Genomic DNA, 17370 nt, shown 5'->3' with positions numbered 1-17370 from the left:
CTGATCACTCCCTACTATTCCTGGGCTCCCACTTTTCTGTCCTAGCACACCACGCCCTCGGGTTTCCACTAGAGCTAGGGCAGACCTGGCTTCTCAGGTCTGTAGCACTTTCTCTGGTTCTTCTCTGCTGAGTCGTCTGTCTCAGTAAAACCTTGAACTTGGGACTGGAGAAATGGTTCAGCAGTTAAGGACGCGAGCTGAGCTTCCAGAGGACCTGAGTTCAATTCCCAGCGCCCACATGGTGGCTCACAACCATCTGTAATTACACTATTGGATTTAGTGCTTTCTCTGGCCTCCAAGGGTACTGCATGCATTTGATATATAGACATATACAGGCAAAAACCCATACATATAAACCACCAGCACCAGCACCAGCAGCACCAGCAGCACCAGCAGCACCAGCACCAGCACCACCTTCTTGAACTCTTCTAGATTCCCACTGCACAGACTCAGAGGAATTGTGCTGAATTTATGTGTGAATGAATGAATGAATGAATGATGAATGAATTTAACCTCATTGTTGGAGTATTCACTGGAAACACTCATTGCTAGTGATCTTAGATTGGTGATTCTATACATGAGAATCACCTGGAAATTAGAAGAAGTAGCCTGAACAAAAGTGACTGAAGGGCTGGACTCTGCCTATAGGGTTTCTTCAAGTGAATCCTAGGCACAGCCAGCTTTGGGAATCATGCACAGCTTCTCAAACTTCAGTGTGCTCAGGAAACACTTGAAGACGTTACTAAAGGCAGATCTCAGTTCCATCATGCAGAGCTTGGCATTTCTGACAGTTGCTGAACAGTTTGACATCTGCTTCAAACCACACCAGCCTTGAAGGCATGTGATGGAAGGCGGCATGTAGTGGAGGCCCCAGGCCCAGGTCCATGCACAGGGAGCATTTTCAGGCTCCACAGACTGTGTCTAATCCAATTCTGATATCCAGGACCCTGAGAAGAGCCAGGCTCAGAGATGGATCCCAGTCCTGTTCCATAGCTTGCGACAGGGAACTCCAAGGTCTCTTGCTGTTTTCTAGCTCTAGGAGTGTAACCTTGGCTATGGTAGCATTCCTGAAGTCAGTGTATTGAAGTCAATCCTCCCTCTACCCTCTTCGGTACTCTGAGTCTCTGTTTATATTTGAGAAATGGGGGCAGTCACATCCACTTCAAAGGGTTACTGGAAGGATAAAAACCACATGAAGAATATAAGCCTCTGCACACAGTGTCTGTTCCAATAAAAACTGACATGGTTAATAAATGGCGCCTTTTTTTTTGAGGCAGGGTCATCTATTCCAGGTGACCTAGAACCTGCTGTGTAGCCAAGGATGATTGTAAACTTTCGGTCCTCCTCCTTCTATCTCCCAAGTGCGGGGATTAGAGGCCTGGGTCACTATGCTCAGTTTCTGTGGTGCTGGGGATTGAACCCAGGGCTTTAAGAATACTAACCAAGCACTCTACTAAGTTATGCCCCTAGCCCCTCATGGTAGCTTTTAAGCAAATCTGGTGACCCTGAGAAATCTTTAGAACATTTATGTTGGTGCATAATAGAAAAGCTATGTATTCTTGGCATAATGCTGTCCTGTTAATCTATTTTCCATCTAGGGGCTCCTTTGAGTTATTACAACACATGTAGCTTGGTTTGAGGGAGATTATATTCACGCATACTTCTAAAAAGCAGGCTTCCAACAGTCGTCCTTGACCCCAGGGAAGAAATCATGGAAGACATAGGATGCTTATTTCCTGAACAGCTCCACAGCAGCAGATGCTGAAGAGACTACTACTACTGGGAATGCCCAGGGTAGCAGGTGGCATGAGGGCGAAAGAATCAAAGACCGAGAAAAGTCCATGCTGGGGGTGTACATACACAGGCCAAGGTTCCCATGGAATCAAATGCTGTTATTGGAAGAAATTGAAACAGTGGACAGACGAAGAAGGTAAACTCCTGTTACTTCCTTAATCTGTTCAATATTCAGTAGAGGGGATGCTGAGGCTCAGAGAGAGAAAAAGGGATTTGCTAATATCCAGGTACCATTGAAAAAAATCACAGCTGGGACCCAGGGTTCTTGCCTCCTAATTATCTTAGGAAAGTGGCTGGCCATGGGTGAGTCTCCTTTCCACTGTGGTTCACTTTATAGACAGAATTTTCTCACCTGAGAAAACAATGGGTTGAAAGAAGACAGGGGCCTGGTTTTGACCCCATACTATGGCTGTAATCAAAAGATCACTGAAGAGGCTGGAGAGGTGGCTCAGCAGTTAAGAGCACTGGCTGCTTTTCTAGAAGACCCAGGTTCAATTCCCAGCACCCACATGGCAGCTCACAACTATCTGTAACTCCAGGATCCAACACCCTCACACAGACATACATACAGACAAAATACACATACATGCACATTAAAAAACAATCACTGAATGTCAGAAGTATGCACACCCACACATATCCATACCCCTACACAGAGACAATCATGATTTCTTCAACTGATAGGTAATGTGAATGGTCCCATGGCATAAGGCTTCCCAGCTGTGTCTGCCTGCATCACAGTCATGTCCCAGGGAGATGTCACCATGGACTAAGTGATTCAATGTTAAATTCCAGGGTTTAATTTAAGATACACATGAAGACAGATCATTGAACAGTCTAGTATCATCCATATGAAGCTCATTGAACACAGGCTTCAGTGTGAACCAAGACTATTTCTGCACTGGGAAGTGCACATTTCCCACTGGGGACAGTGCAAACCAGGAAATCAGTTATGTTTCCATTACTACTCTGGCTGCCATGGCTTAGAGTTCAAGGTCTGGCCACTGATGTTCTTCTTTGTTTTTACTTTTGGTCTCAATTTCAGCTGGATTTATCTTCTTATATGTGTCTTTGGTCATAAGAGGACTAATTTCCTTTTTGGGGAAAGATGGAGGCCTCTTATCATCATGATTATCATAATTACGGTAAATTGTAATATGCTAATTACAAAACCAGTGTATAGAGACTGTAACAGTTATTAAAACCACTATCAACGTTTTTCCATAGTAATTTCTGAAACTTCTCTCTGTGCCTGAAACTGCTGAATAGTTTTCAGAGATCCTTTTTTGTTCTTGACAATAACTTTTAATAAATGTAAGATAAAAATAATGAGAGCTGAAGCAATTACTCCAGGGTCATATCACTGGGAAATGTCATTAGCCTTGTCTGTAAACTGGCTATAGTCACAGATGTCTACCTCACAGGTGGTTCAGACATAGGGTGGTATTCATGTGAATTGTCTAACTCTCTGCTTGTGCAGTCAATACTCGACACATATGAACTAATACTTAGAATAATATATGCACATACACATGCTCCTCCTCACATGTATTGACATAGATGCAGAGTTAATAATGACTGGTAGTTCAGGCTTTGTCTGTCCCGTCACTCTCCCAAACAGCCTGCTTTTACCCCAACCCAGGACCATCCCACGCACCATTTTGATCTGAGTCTCACGTGGACAGCTGAGAGTCTTCCCTGTAACTGTGCAAAACATAGCTCTGCTGCCCGTGTCAGTTTTCAAATCTACACACCGACAGTTTGTGTGGGGACTGTTCTCTTCCTGAAGTCACTGTGATGTCCTGTCTGGAGGAGTCCCTGGAGGGGGTCCCTGGCATCCCATGTGCTCTGACTTTGGGGTCTGGAACTTGTCTGTTTTCATATTCTTTACCTCCATAAGATGGCCTCAGCACTTCCTTCCCATCATGGTCATTTCACTCAAATGTCTAGAGGATGTGCTATTCTAAGGATTAATCAGGCTGTGGGTCTCACGTTCTTCCCGTTACTCTAGTCTGTCACATCTATAGACTACAGGACGAGTGCCTTACTTTACCACAGGTAGAAGGGGTTCAGACCTTTGCCACCTACCCCACCACTATTAGTGGGGTGTTCTAGATGCAACCAATTATCCCCTATCAGCTTCTAACCACACAGGGTTCCTTTGCCACTGAGCCATGTGAAACTGACAAGTGTGGCTTACCATACAGCATGCAACAAGGCAGGGGAGAGGCAGGAAATTCTCCACTGGTTGGCTTACCTATGTCTGAAATCTTTATTTCTGACAGAAGACAGGAGAGCAGGGAATAGAAGAAAGAACGAGGTGTTAGCAGCAGGGTTAGATGCATTATTAGCAGCTGAAAACTTGACAGCAACGGTACTGTACAACACTGTAATAAATAAAGACCTAGCAGCCATGACACGGATCCATTTTATATTGGATACCCCTTGTCAGTGAGTTCACTTACAAACAGCTACCCATGACGGAAGCGGCCCGGCTCCACCTGCACCATACTGCTGACTTTGGGAAGAGGAAAGGCCTGATACAGTGTGCTGCTTTAGCAGGGCCTCGGAAGAGATTGGGGCAGTTGATTCTCTTCCCTGGACAGACATGCACCCAGAGATACACAGGCTTGCTACTCCTGGTCTCTGTAGGCCTGCTTTCCTACGAAAGTTTTCAGAACATGGGGAGCCTACAAAGAGCCTACTCAAAATATGGCATGGGATTGGAGAAGGAGTATGATTAGGAAGGGTGTGACACAGAGAAAAAGGCCCAGCAGGAAAAGACTGGAGGAGGATGCTAAGATGACAATATACTGAGTTTCCTTTCCTAATTTCATTTATTCTTCTTGACCCTGTTGAAGACTTGCTTGATCTTCAACAGTGGTAGAAGGGAGGGAGGAAAATAGGATATCTTATTTGGAGGATATGAAATGGGAGGCCTCCGTTTCCATGTGAGCTGTAGAATGATATTCATTCAGTAGGGAATAACTTTATGGGATGGAACAAATCTCATTTTTCTGGTGTCTACTCTTTGGCGGGGCAGAGCTGTGTAAACGGTCTTCTAGGTTTGGGTTTACCATTCTAGATGTTTGACTCTGGGCACATCCTTTCAATTCCCTGAGCTTGCTTTCCCTTATTTACTGAAGGTTGATAATGTTACTACTTAACAGAAGTGTCACACTGGCGGACAGTAGGAACAGAACTGTCCTTCCACACCCTTGGGAGGATGCCCTTCCCTCTCAAGTCATGCCTTGCTCATGTGCTTCCAAACCAGGATACAGGTGGGTTTTTGCTTCAAGATAGCTGTAAAAAAATCTTCCTGAAATTGAGGGTGGGGCTCCCCCGTCTCTGAAGTGCAGCTTCTCTCTAACCGTAGAGCCCACCCTGTAGGAGGGCTTTGGTTCTATAGAGAGACCTGGCTTATGGATGTCATAGGATATTAGATCACAATGTGAACCCTGAGTTTGCATTTGCATTATTAAATAAAAAAATCAACCTTGATTCAGGGACAGAGCCAGCAACTAGTTGACCGGAGTTAGCCATAGAGAGTCTGGAGGAACCAGGAGTATGGATAGAGAGACACATATCGGAAAGAGTAGGGTGGGGACTTGGAGTTTTGGCTTCTTTTTGGTTTGCGATGAGTGGAGAGACTTGTCTCTTGTTGGGTCTCTGGCCAAAAAGGAAGGTCAGCTGGTTGCTTCTTGTCCTCTCTGATCTAGCAGGTTTTCATCCCCCATATCTGACTTCTAAGTCTTTGTTGGCAAATGGAACGATAGAGACTTAGTTCAACCCTATGTATCTCTGCCACTGCCAAGCTGGGGCCATGGCCTGAGTGGCTGGTAGGGTGCCGACTGCAGGGGGCAGTGGGGCCATAGATGATAATTAAAATATCAGGAGATTCATGTGCAGCCGCTAAGCCGACAGAAAGACATCATAGGGCCATGGGAGAAATGCACAGTCAAGCTGTTCTCCAGCTGGATGGAGGGATGCAGTGTTCCATCACTCATGGTCAGGACTGAGAGTCTCTCCCTGGGGGGCTCTACTGCACCCAAAGAGCAGAGAGGCACAGCCTACATCAGCCTCAGGCCTCACTTCACCTCAACCCTGGCCAGACAGAGGTAACTGCTTCTGAGGAACATTAAGGAACAGGGCCAAATGTGACATTTGCTTGCCATGCATCCTTCGTTCTTACAAGAAGACTCTTATAACCAGTTCTATCAGTTAAGTGCAGAAAGAAGGTACAGTGGCTCCAGGGGGACCAATTTTCAGCTGTCAGCAGTCTTCCACATCATCTGGATGTGAAGGACAACTCCCTGTGTCTTCATCTCAAAGCACGGGGGAGGCAGCATAGTCTGGCAGGTGTGACTCTGTCCTGTCCTACTTCTCTGGTCCCCATGGGTAAGGCTGCTGGGCCTCTTGATGGCAAGGGACATTGCCAGGAATCATGGGGAAGGCACCCCCTTACATACCTCATCTCCAGGATGTTGGTAACATTTCCAGAGGGGAAGATCCTGCGGATGTAATTGAAGTCTCCTACATAGAGACTCCCATCAGAGCCACAGGTGAGGGCCACGGGGGCCAGGAGCTTGTTGCCATCAGCAAGACCATTGCAGCTGGGGCAGGAGATGCTCCGCCTGCGTCCATTGCCCATGATGCTGCCGATGACTGGTGGCTGCTGAGACACGAACTGGTTCTCTCCATTCCCTTTGTGCAGGATGCCTGGGACAAGGAGAGGACATTAGCATCATTGGGAGAATGGAGGCTGGGTCCCTCTTCCTTTCCTTGGTCAATGTCATCGTGATTTTGCAAAGTATATGAGGCCTTGGCCAAATCCTTCCAGGCTTGTCTTATCCTAGTGAGACCCAAGGGTACCTGAAAGACTTTACCATTTACCGACTGAATTCTCACCCTAGGCCTATGCGGCTGCACTATTACTGCTGTGACAGACAAAATAAACCAGTAATTTAGGCAAGGCCCACAGACAAGAAGTGGGCAGGCCCAGGATCTCTCTCTCCCTCTCTGTGTGTGTGCACGGGTACGTGTGTATATGTGTGCAGGTGTATGTAGGTGCTCTTGGAGGCCACAGGACAACTTGTACCACCCCTCCTCAGGTGCTACCCTCCTGGTAATTTTGGTGCAGGGCCTCTCATGTCCCGGAACTTGCTAAGTAGGCTAGGCAGGTCAGTGATCCCCATCTCTTCCTCTCTAGCATTTGCATGGCAAGCATATTCTATCATGTCTGACATTTTAAAAGATACACTTTATGTGTATGAGTGTTTTGCCTACACGTATGTATGTGTACCACATATGTGCCTGGTACCTGCAGAAGCCAGAAGAGGGCATTGGATTCCGTGGAACTGAAGTTACAGATGGCTGTGAGCCATCATGTGGGTGTCGGGAATTGAACCCAGGTCCTCTACAAGAGCATGTTCTCCGAATGGCTGAGCCATCTTTCCAGTTCCCAGCCTTCTTCTAACATCTTTTACTTGGGTTCTGGGGATAGAACTCAGATCCTTGTGCTTGCAAGACCAACATTGTATTGACTGTATCTTCAGTCCCAGGGTGCAGCTCTTGACCATTTAGGCCTTGCATCTCTCCTAGGCTCTGTCTGAATCTGTGTACCGCAGCTTCTTAGATACACATGCTTGATTTTCTCTTTTTCCACAAATCCCATTTCAAGTGTAGAGATTATGTCTTTTTCATTTCTGTATCCCCAATGTCTAGCATAGAATTGGCTACAGAGTAGATACCAATTAATGTTTATAGAAATAACAGAGAGAAACCCAGTCACTGCTCACCAACATGGACCTAGGTTGTTGCCTGGCTGTACAGTTGACAGGCTGACCCTACATCTTGTAGAGATCACCAGTGTCTTCACTACTCATCCTGCCCTGAGCCTCAGTTTCCCATCAACCAAATGAAGGGACTGACTCATTTTCCTTCTCACGAATCTCCACTGTTTCTTCATTCTTAGCCATCCTTTTTTATCTGAGCATTGCCATAGCCTGCAGGTTGGACCCTGCCTCATGCCACACCTATTTCCATGATGCCTGAGTGGGGCCGGGACCCCAAAGGTCACAAGAACCTCTAACAGTGGATTTAAATTTTATATAGTCTAATCAGTTGTTTTTCCAGGTCCAAGTTTGTGCCTTTTTAGGTTTTTAGGAAATCCTTTCTTAAGATTTAAAAGGGGCTTATATTTTCTTCTATTAATTTTAAAGTATTTTCACATTTGGATGTTTAAAAATATTTAAATTTATTTTGTATAGAATGTGGAGTGGGAGTGTAGCATAGTTTTTCTATATACACTGAAGCATTTTCTTCAGTATTAATTCTGAAGCCTGTTATCCAAATATGTGACGATTTCTCTATAGAATATGAAGTTTCTATTTGTACACACGGTATAATGGCAGACCTGCCCAATTAGCCACTGATGGCCCATTGTGGTGGTTTGAATAGGTTTGGTCTCCATAAACTCATGAGTTTGAATGCTTAGCCTATAGGGAGTAGCACTATTAAGAGGTGTGGCCTCGTTGGAGGAAGTATGCCACTGTGTGTTTGGGGGGGTTGAAGTCTCGTATGCTCAAGCTCTGCCCAGTGTGGCACATAGTCTCCTTCTGCTGCCTGTGGATCAAGATGTAGAACTCTCAACTCTTTTTCCAACACCATGTCTGCCTGCATGCCACCATGTTTCTTGCCATGATGACAACAGACTAAATTTCTGAACCTGTAAGCCACCCCAATTAAATGTTTTCCTTTGTAAGAGTTGCCATGATCATGATGTCTCTTCACAGCAATAAAACCCTAACTAAGACACCCATCCATCCTTTCTTTCTTCCATTGCTAATGTAACTCTTGACATCTAACTGGGCATATGTGTCCCTGGAGCAATTATGACCCCAGCCCTGAGGCAGCCTCATCTGTGACTGAGTCTTGGCCAGTGGCACGTAAGTGTCTATGCTGTTGGCATCTGCTGGGCAGCATCCTCAGAATGAAAGGGCCTGGCTCATGGTCCTTTTTCTCCTTGCTGATGGAAGTGTGGATGTGCAGGCTTGAGCTCCAGTAGTCACTTTGGACTGTGACCTTGGGGGTAAATAAAGGCCAGTATAAACAAGAACAGAGGAGTCTGGGCTTCTGAGCCTGCAGTACAGGATAATCTGCCTCTAGGGGTTTGCAGGTGAGTGAGTGAGAAACCAAGTTGAGCTTGATTGAAGTTCTGTTACTTTGGAATTTTGGATACTGAGAACCAAACCTAGGGTTTTTTTTTTTTGTTGTTGTTGTTCCATTTTCATACACATACAATGTACTTTAATCCCATTCAGCTTCTCCATTGCCTTCTCTTTTTCCTGCTAGCCTTGATCTTCACTTTGTTCCTAGACAGATACCTTTTTACTTCTACATATTTTAAGAGAAAAAACTTGATTCTTCACATGAGAATAGCAAGGTGTTTGAATCTAGCTTATTTTATTTAACGCTCTTACCTCCACTCCTGTCCACTTCCCTGCAAATAATGTCATTTTGTTCTTTGTTATGGCAAGTAAGACTCCATTATATAAAACACGTTTTCTTTATCTATTAATTTTTTGATGGACTACTAGGCTGGTTCCATAATTTGACTATTGTGAACAGTGTAGCAGTAAACGTGATGCTTAGGTATCTCTGTGGTATGGTGAATTACATTCTTTGGAGTATCTATTCATTTGGTTGTTCTGTTTTTAGTTCTTTGAGAACCTTCCATACTTATTTCCATAGTGGTAACAATGACTTACATTTCTGTCAGCAGTGTATAAGGGTTTCCTTTCCTGTATTCTCGCTACTATTGTTACTTTCTTTTCTTCATTTTAGGTTTTTTTAAATACAAGTGTGTACTGTATGTTGAGTATATTCCCCTCATACTACGCTCCCCCCCCCATGATCTTCTTGATGTTGGCCACTCTGACTGGGGCGAGATGGACTTTCATGTCTTGATGACCAAAGATATTAAACAATTCTTTCTCATATTTTCTGGCCATTTGTGCTTCTCCTCTGAAACCATCCTGTTCATCACTGGTTCGAGCTGCTGATCCCGGGTCAGTTCTGAACTCCCAGCTCTGCCCTATGGCTCTATTTACCCGTTTCTCCACCAGCACACAACACAGCTCCAGGATTTTCATTTTCTAACTTCATTCTGTGTGGAGTCCCTTTCCTTTGCTCTTACTTTAAAGACTCACAGGGATGGAAAGTCCTTCATTATACATTTTGATTTCGTTTTTTCCACTTCTCTACCTTAAACCTGGCGTGGGATTGACAAGCATTCCTTCCACTTTTAGACTAGGCAGGAGATGAGCAACATCGTTACTATGGCTCCTGTCCCAAAGCAGAGGAGCATGGCGAGACTGAGTTTCCTGAAGTACATATGATTGACATCTACTGTAGATCAAGCCTGAAGTCCTAAGTACCCTGGGTTCCAGCTGATTATGCCTGAGCTTTGGAAGTTCTTCCTTTGATCTCACTCTCAGCTCCAATTACAATGGAGTTTTCTTCAAGTCCTCTGCTTCGGAACTCATGCTCTGCCCTAGAGGATCTACTTGATATCCCAGGCTAACTAATCCTAGATCTTCTGGGATGCTGTTCAGGGCTCCTCTCTCCATTGCTGCTTTGATGACAATGAATGAAGTGCTTCTCCCAAGCCTCTCTTGGGGCCCATGCTATTCACTGCATACATTTTTTTTTGAGGATACGTGGGATAGCAGAGAAGGCGGCACCTTAGCCTAGCTCAAGGACGTCCATGGTTCCACTCACCACTCTGGATGTTCAAGGCATGGTGCTTATCCAGGCTCCAGCCCCCAAGCTTGGAGGCATCGATTTCATAGCCCTGCAACACTGCTGTCCTTTTCTCCCACAGGATCAGATCTGGGCAGGATTCGTATTCATAACCCACGGAAACTATAGGGACACAAGAGCAAAGCACACAGGTGAACAAAGCCTCTGACCTGACCCTTAGCCCGATAGGCAAGCCTCTGATGATCTTGTATAGAAAACAAAAAGATCATGCTTTTACTTGGGCACTAGAACCATGTGAAATACTAGCACAGTGATGCTGGGCCTTAAAAACTATTTAAAAAAAAACAACAACACCTGCATATTATTAGGAAAAGTTAAATGTACCACACACCTTCAAAGGACCCAAGTGAATTGATTCTGTTGAAATAATCCTTTAAAATGTTTTGTATATGTTGTGGTGCTATTCATATGTGTGTGAGAGCATGTATATGTGGGTGTGTGTGGAGACCACTTGGCTTTGACATGCATTTTGAGGATCCAAAATCTAGTTATTACACTTGCATTGCAAGTGTTTTTCCTGTTGGTACCATCTCCCCAGCCCGGAAATAATCTTTAATAAGGAAAGTACCCCCATTAGCTCACCACTGTAACCTCATTTGTGGCAGTAGGTAATTGGAGGTGACACAATGTTTAATCAGGTGAGAATTTAATCATGTCCAATCCAGGTATATTACTCAGCCCCTGGACATCATAGTCATGAAGACCAGCTGATGTCATAGAAATGCTTAAAGAAAAGCACTCAGTTGAGAAGGCTGATTGTTTTTCGTCATCTGTGATTTTAAAATTTCCTAATTCCCTAAGCTTGGCTTCTGTGGCAGCCTAGGCAGTGGCCTTGGGAAAACATCAGCTGAGACAGGCAGGCCATCTCTTCTGAGTAGCTCCTCTGAGAGGGCACTGCTTACGAGCAGACAACATCTGACCATGTGGAAGAGACAAGAATGAATAGCTGGTCAGCCTCTGAAGGTTGTTCACAGATGCCTTGAAAGATGGCTACCTATCTACAGCAAAAGGAGAGTGGGCTTGAAGATGTCGCCACGTCTCTGGCCCCGATGATCTCAGCAAATGAGCCCCGGGACTGGAATCTCATGGCAATGGACCCTTTGAAACTGCTTAGTGGGAACTAAACATACTCATTTCACTGGAGGAGGATTTAGGGCCTTGGCTTTATTTTTATAGATGATAGAAGGGACTGTGATTGGTGAGATATGGCCTTTCTGCTTCCAGAGAGCCCCTGCATCACAGGGTAGAGATGCAAATCCCAATGAAGGGCTGGATGAATCTAACTTTCTTCCATCTATCTGTGCTTCCTTGGGATGTCACCTTAGCATCCTCAAAAGGATGTGGCTGTGAGGATTCATTGTGATGCTAACATGTATGCCAGCACAACCATGGAGCAAGCGTTCAAGAGAGCCTCTCATTCTCTTCCTGCCTCCCACCACTCCTTCCCAGCCCTTCTCTCTTCCTTTCCCAAGTACAACTTTACTTCGCGGTTCCTATCTGGTTTTGCTAGGTGAAGACAATTGAAAGAGAATGGGGTTCAAGATGAAGGAATTTGCTGGGCTGTTGCTCCTCAGTCATCTTGTTAGGTGTTGTGACTACTGACTGCCCATCTCTGAAGCTCCTGGGACCCTGCTCTAATGCAGAAGTTGGAAGGACAGTCATCCTGCAAAGCCCGAGATCCTGGTGAGGAGGCCAACTTTGGCTTCATTCCTAAAGAAGATAGTGGAAACTGTAACAGAGGCAACTTCTCTGATGGGGAATAAAACCGTGAGGTCACCTGGGCATGGTGTCGCACACCTACAATCCCAGCACTAGGTTATGCTGACTCCGGAAGTTTGCGAGTTCAAGGCCAGTCTGTGCCACACAGGAAATCTGAGGTTACTCTGGGTCACAGAGGGAGGCTCTGTCTCAACAAGTCAAAACAAATAGGAGGCCAGAAACAAAGTTTTGACTTTAGCTCTTATAACTGAAAACATGGAATCAGCCCAACCTTAGCTCCTTTATTTTAATTTTAGATTTCGGCAGGATGGCTGTGGGGTGGCCAGATAACACATGCATATTCTACTTCTCTGGCACACAGTGTATTTTAGCCCATCACACACCACCGTAGTACTTTCTGAGGTCTGTTCTTATCCTGTAACCACTTTTCATGCTCAGGCTTTGCAATGCATCCTTCTCGGCTGTGGATGGCCACTGAGGTCTTGCAGCCCCAGTCAGCCCCAGGTGGTTTTGACCTGAAAAGAGGAAGGAAGGAAGGAAGGAAGGAAGGAAGGAAGGAAGGAAGGAAGGAAGGAAGGAAGGAAGGAAGGAAGGAAGGAAGGAATAGCCATGAAGGAAGCTGCTTCTGGTTCTGCCCGTGTGTGGAGCCTGTGTCACAGACAGGTAGGGGAGGCTTACCGAAGGCTTCCGAGAGTCCAAACACCTTCTGGTTGTAGACATCCGTCTTGTCCCAGATGAAGTAATAGGACAGGTCAGGGGCTGCAGCAAACCACTTCCGGAAGAGGCGACCCTCGACTGCCACCATGAGGTGGACCTTCATGAGGTTGAAGGGGATGGTGGGGTGTGTGAGGCTGATCCTCAGGACAGACTTGTAGCCAGGGGTGCGGCTGCTCAGATAGCTCAGCCTCATCTTGCAGCCAGCAATGGTGATTTCCTCTTGCAGGGCCTGCAGCACAGACAGATCACGGCAGGGATGTTACTGGAGGTCACGGCGGAAGTGACATTGAAGACTTTGTGGACTTCAGGTGTTCAGGGAGCACAGGAGGAAGCGGAAGGGAAGGAGGTGAAAAGGAGAAGGAAGAACAGCAGGAAGAAGAAGGTAGGGAGAGGTGAGGAAAGAGGAAAGGGATGAGGAAGGAGGAATAGCCCTGGTCTCCAGGGCCGGTTCCTACACAGTGTACCTACATTAACAAACTCACCTCCATGATGCTCGGGGGCCCCTCCCCTGTGGATGAAGGTATTTTATCACAGCCCTGAGAGGACACATACAATAATGCACATGGGATACTGAACAGTGCACGCCTCTGACTCATTAGCTATTTCAGTCAGGAAAACACAAGCATCTGGGAATCTTCACTTCCTTACTGAATCAGCACCAGTAAGGCCACATACTCGAAGTGCCAGGCCCATCCCTGTCATGAGGCAGGACAGTGGTACGGCTGGTACCTGTGGTACAGACAGCAGGGGTGCCATGAAGAGACACTAAGGTCAACCGCAGCCTGAGCCTGGTGGATGGTTTCTATCCAAAGCTTTCTTAAAGTGAGATGTAGTTTCCATGTGTCCTTTCCGGGAAGGTCAACAGAGACCACAGGGCTGAACAAACCCATCATCAGGCAGCGCTTGAGAGCCTGGCAAGAACCTGTTCCAACGTCCCAGTTCATCTCTAGAGAGCTCCGGTTGGCTACATGGAGTCTGCAGGGCACACTGGCTCCCAACTCCAGTGCCTTCCAGATGAGCAGAGCAGGGAAGGCAGCAGGCTCAGTCTGAAGATGGAAACAGTCAGCGAATTCCAGATGATCACCCATAAGGCAAACGCAGGGGACTGTCATCAGCGTGGTGCTCTGGGCTCTTTCTCAAGAAAGGAACATTGAATCAATTGAGCCTAACATGTCCATTCAAGGGACGATGGCTATTTTTATCCTATGTTGACAGAGGAACTGAGCTGTTTCATTCTGTTTATTCCGTGGAAGGGTGTAGACTTTTTGTCTATGCTTCTTTCTTGAATACAGGAAATGCTATGGATTGGTAGGGACAACCCACTGTTGTCTTCTCAGGCCACAGTTTATAGTTCCAGGCAAAGCAGGCTATACACGGGGGTGGGGGTGGGGGGACCCACAGGCAGCACTTGAGTGCCGGCCTGATGCTCTCATAAATATTTCCCTTCCTTAATGCACCCATCACAGTTTCCACATCCCAGCACTTGCAAAGATTAACCAGCAATGGGACTGGGAAAACGAAGAGTTCGTTTTTTGTGTGTGTGTTTTTTTGAGACTAACAATAAGCAAGGTTTGTGCCCCAGCTGAACCTGTAGGCACCCAGCTCAGAGAGCACTGTAAAGAGGGTGTGACCTTGAACCTCATTTGTTCCACAGTCCCTGCTCCTGGGAAAAGATGTCTGGCTGGAGCTGAGCCAGGGCTGAGTAACAAATTACTTCTCTCCAGCAAGTTCTGTCTCTGCTGACAAGCATTTCATACAAAAGGTCAGCCCGGCCATTGAGACGGGAGACAGGCGCTGAATCTCTGAGAAGCGAGCACAATGAGAATTCAGAAACGGCCGTGTTTCCTTCCTGGGGACTGGCATCGGAAACTGCTCAACAGGGCACACTCGGTGAGATGTGCTTGCTCATCCGGGCATGAAATACACACACATAAATGTATAAACGCTCTGCTCTGCCAGCACCAGGGCAATCCATTAACATGCACGTTGCTGGAGGTCTCATTAGGCAGGCAGGTGACCCGGGCCTCTCCAGGCTTCTGCACTGCCACTTCCCTATCCTTGGGGCTTCTTTTCTGCCTAAAGACAGCAGACTGGGGATGATGGAGGAGATCCAACTCAGTATGGCTTTGCTCGGTGAAGAATCTATCTTCATTTTCATCAGATTAAAATATATTTTTCTCAATTACTTCCCTTTAATGATAATTAAGTAAAACATTTGCATGTGTAGATTTGATCCAAAGCAACCCTTAATTGGCACGAAGGCAGCATGTGCTAAATAATCTTAGTAATGATAATAGCTAAAATTTATCGAGCACTTAGTAGGTGTCAGACATTGTGCTAAGTACCTCACGTTACATTTTTCTTATTTACTCTTTATTAAAATTCTTACTAGTTGGGATCCCATTGCTTATTCCTATTCATAGAAACTATTATTGTAAGTACTTTTAGCAGAAAGACCAAGAGAGGTAAGACTCTGAAAGCAGAGGAGGAGCAAAGTAGAGTGAAGAGGATGGCAGAATGGAAAGAACCAAGGGGTTTATTGTAAGCCCTAGTGTGCCAGGCAGATTGTGGGCCCGCACCAGTCTTTAGCATGTAAGATGGCCCTCATATCCTGATGCCATCTCTACTATAGGGTTTGGCCCTGGGGGTCTCACCCAGGCCTATATGGGTGCTTTATTGATTTCCACTGTCTCTGAGATTCTCCCCTGTCCCCAAATAAAATAAAAGATGGTCTGATGTCATCAAGAAGTCTGAGTACCTGGATTTCTGGGACAATGGGGCCTTTCTCAGCACAGGAACTAGCGAAGGATGTCAGCGGGGATGGAGACACCACAGGGTTGGGGCGGGCAAAGTTGCTCAGGTCACAGCTAGGAATCTCATTCTCCTCATGTCTCATGATGATGGTTTCCATGACAAAGAAGCGGTCCCAGGGTAGCCACAGGGTATGCTCTTGTGTGATGAAGGGTGCCCGTTCGAATCTCAAGATGATGGAGATGCCGCCGTTCGTGACCAGGTCAAAGCTGCAGTTGGGGACGACAGCAGGAAGAAGAGGAGGAGGACAATGAGATACTGAAAGGTGAGAAAACCACAGGAAGGGGCTGAGTCCTTGGTTGAGAACTACTCTAACATCCAGAGACTGGACTGCAGCCACAAATAGTGACAATGACTCCAGAAACCACTAGTTGTTGCTATAAAATGATTGGCCAGGGAGGGTTTACAGCTGTCAAATTAAGCACTGCACGGGAGCTGTTTAGCAGGACCCAGGGCAGCTGGTGAGCCTCTGCTCCTGGTCCTGTCGCTGTGTCAGAACCAGAGCTCGCTAAGGAGCCAGCAGAATGAGACTGAGTAAGTGTTACCCGGCATGGGGAAGCCTGAATCCAGTCCTTACTGCCATGAAGTAACCATAGTGTGGCCATGAGTAAATCAGCCAGCCTCTCTGAGCTTTGGTTTTTCTCATCTATAAAACCCAAAGGTTCATGTGGATTATTTTGCTGTGTGTATGTGTACATATGTGTGTGCCTGTATGTGCATGTACTGTCTGCCTGTGTATGTGTATGTATGGAGATCACAAGCTGATATGAAAAATTAAAAATTTAAATTTTTAATCGTTTTAACAGCCATGTGCATTTTGAAATGAGCATGATCTGTAAATATGCTCAGTGTTAACATAGCCAATTTATATAATATTTATTAAGCCTGCTGAAAAAAAATCAAATTTTAGGGCAGAAAATGAAGACTTGAGGGCAGTATGGGCAACATAACCTTTGAAGGACTTTGTTTACATCAAACAAAATTAGAGGTTTTTTTTGTTGTTGTTGGTTTTACTTTGGAATTGTAATCAAGGGTTCAATAACTTATGTTTAAAGGAGAAGGTATACCTGCTGGTTAAAATCATTTCTGTCTTGAGCATCCTCTTTGAAGGAAATACAACACATATCCTTTTCAAGGAAACAACCACACAATTTCCTTTTCCTATATATTTTAGAGTTACTAATCAAGTATAATTCTATATGTAGGATTATGCTTTCATCTTTAAAATAAACAATTAGCATTTAATAGATTTTTGAAAATCTATTAAACATGCATTTGCAAATGTATGTAAAGTTTGGGCAACTGCAAACTTCACTGTATTCTAGACAACATCAGCACAATTGTTATTGTTTGATACTATGGATCATGTTCAAGCCCTCACTTGAATTTGTTTTGAGGCTTTAATTTTTGTGTGTGTATTTGTGTGTATGCAGTTATAAACGTAACAGAAGTAGTCATAGTCATTGATACTAGTTCACTTAAAAATTTGGAATTGCAAGTAAAGAA

At 45.4% G+C, this 17370-nt stretch overlaps 1 protein-coding gene across 16 annotated transcripts in view; it reads right to left on the bottom strand.

Annotated features, from left to right (window-relative positions):
* Tenm4 (teneurin transmembrane protein 4) overlaps positions 1-17370 on the bottom strand; it is a 766582-nt gene that overhangs the window by 51583 nt on the left and 697629 nt on the right. For 13 of the 16 annotated variants that reach the window (XM_042280283.2, XM_076547381.1, XM_076547377.1 and 10 more), the window contains 5 exons: positions 15812-16073; positions 13015-13282; positions 10576-10719; positions 6264-6513; positions 4052-4072 (listed from right to left, as the gene is read on the bottom strand). In XM_042280283.2, coding sequence (XP_042136217.1) covers positions 4052-4072; positions 6264-6513; positions 10576-10719; positions 13015-13282; positions 15812-16073 — 945 coding nt within the window. The remainder of the gene's footprint in view (positions 1-4051; positions 4073-6263; positions 6514-10575; positions 10720-13014; positions 13283-15811; positions 16074-17370) is intronic. The other 3 variants (XM_076547364.1, XM_076547370.1, XM_042280289.2) reach the window with 1 other exon arrangement.

This window comes from Peromyscus maniculatus, chromosome 1, assembly GCF_049852395.1.
Source record: "Peromyscus maniculatus bairdii isolate BWxNUB_F1_BW_parent chromosome 1, HU_Pman_BW_mat_3.1, whole genome shotgun sequence".
Classification (NCBI taxonomy): Eukaryota; Metazoa; Chordata; class Mammalia; order Rodentia; family Cricetidae; genus Peromyscus; species Peromyscus maniculatus.
The sequence above is the reverse complement of the archived record's forward strand: the minus strand, read 5'-3'. Positions and strand labels throughout refer to the sequence as shown.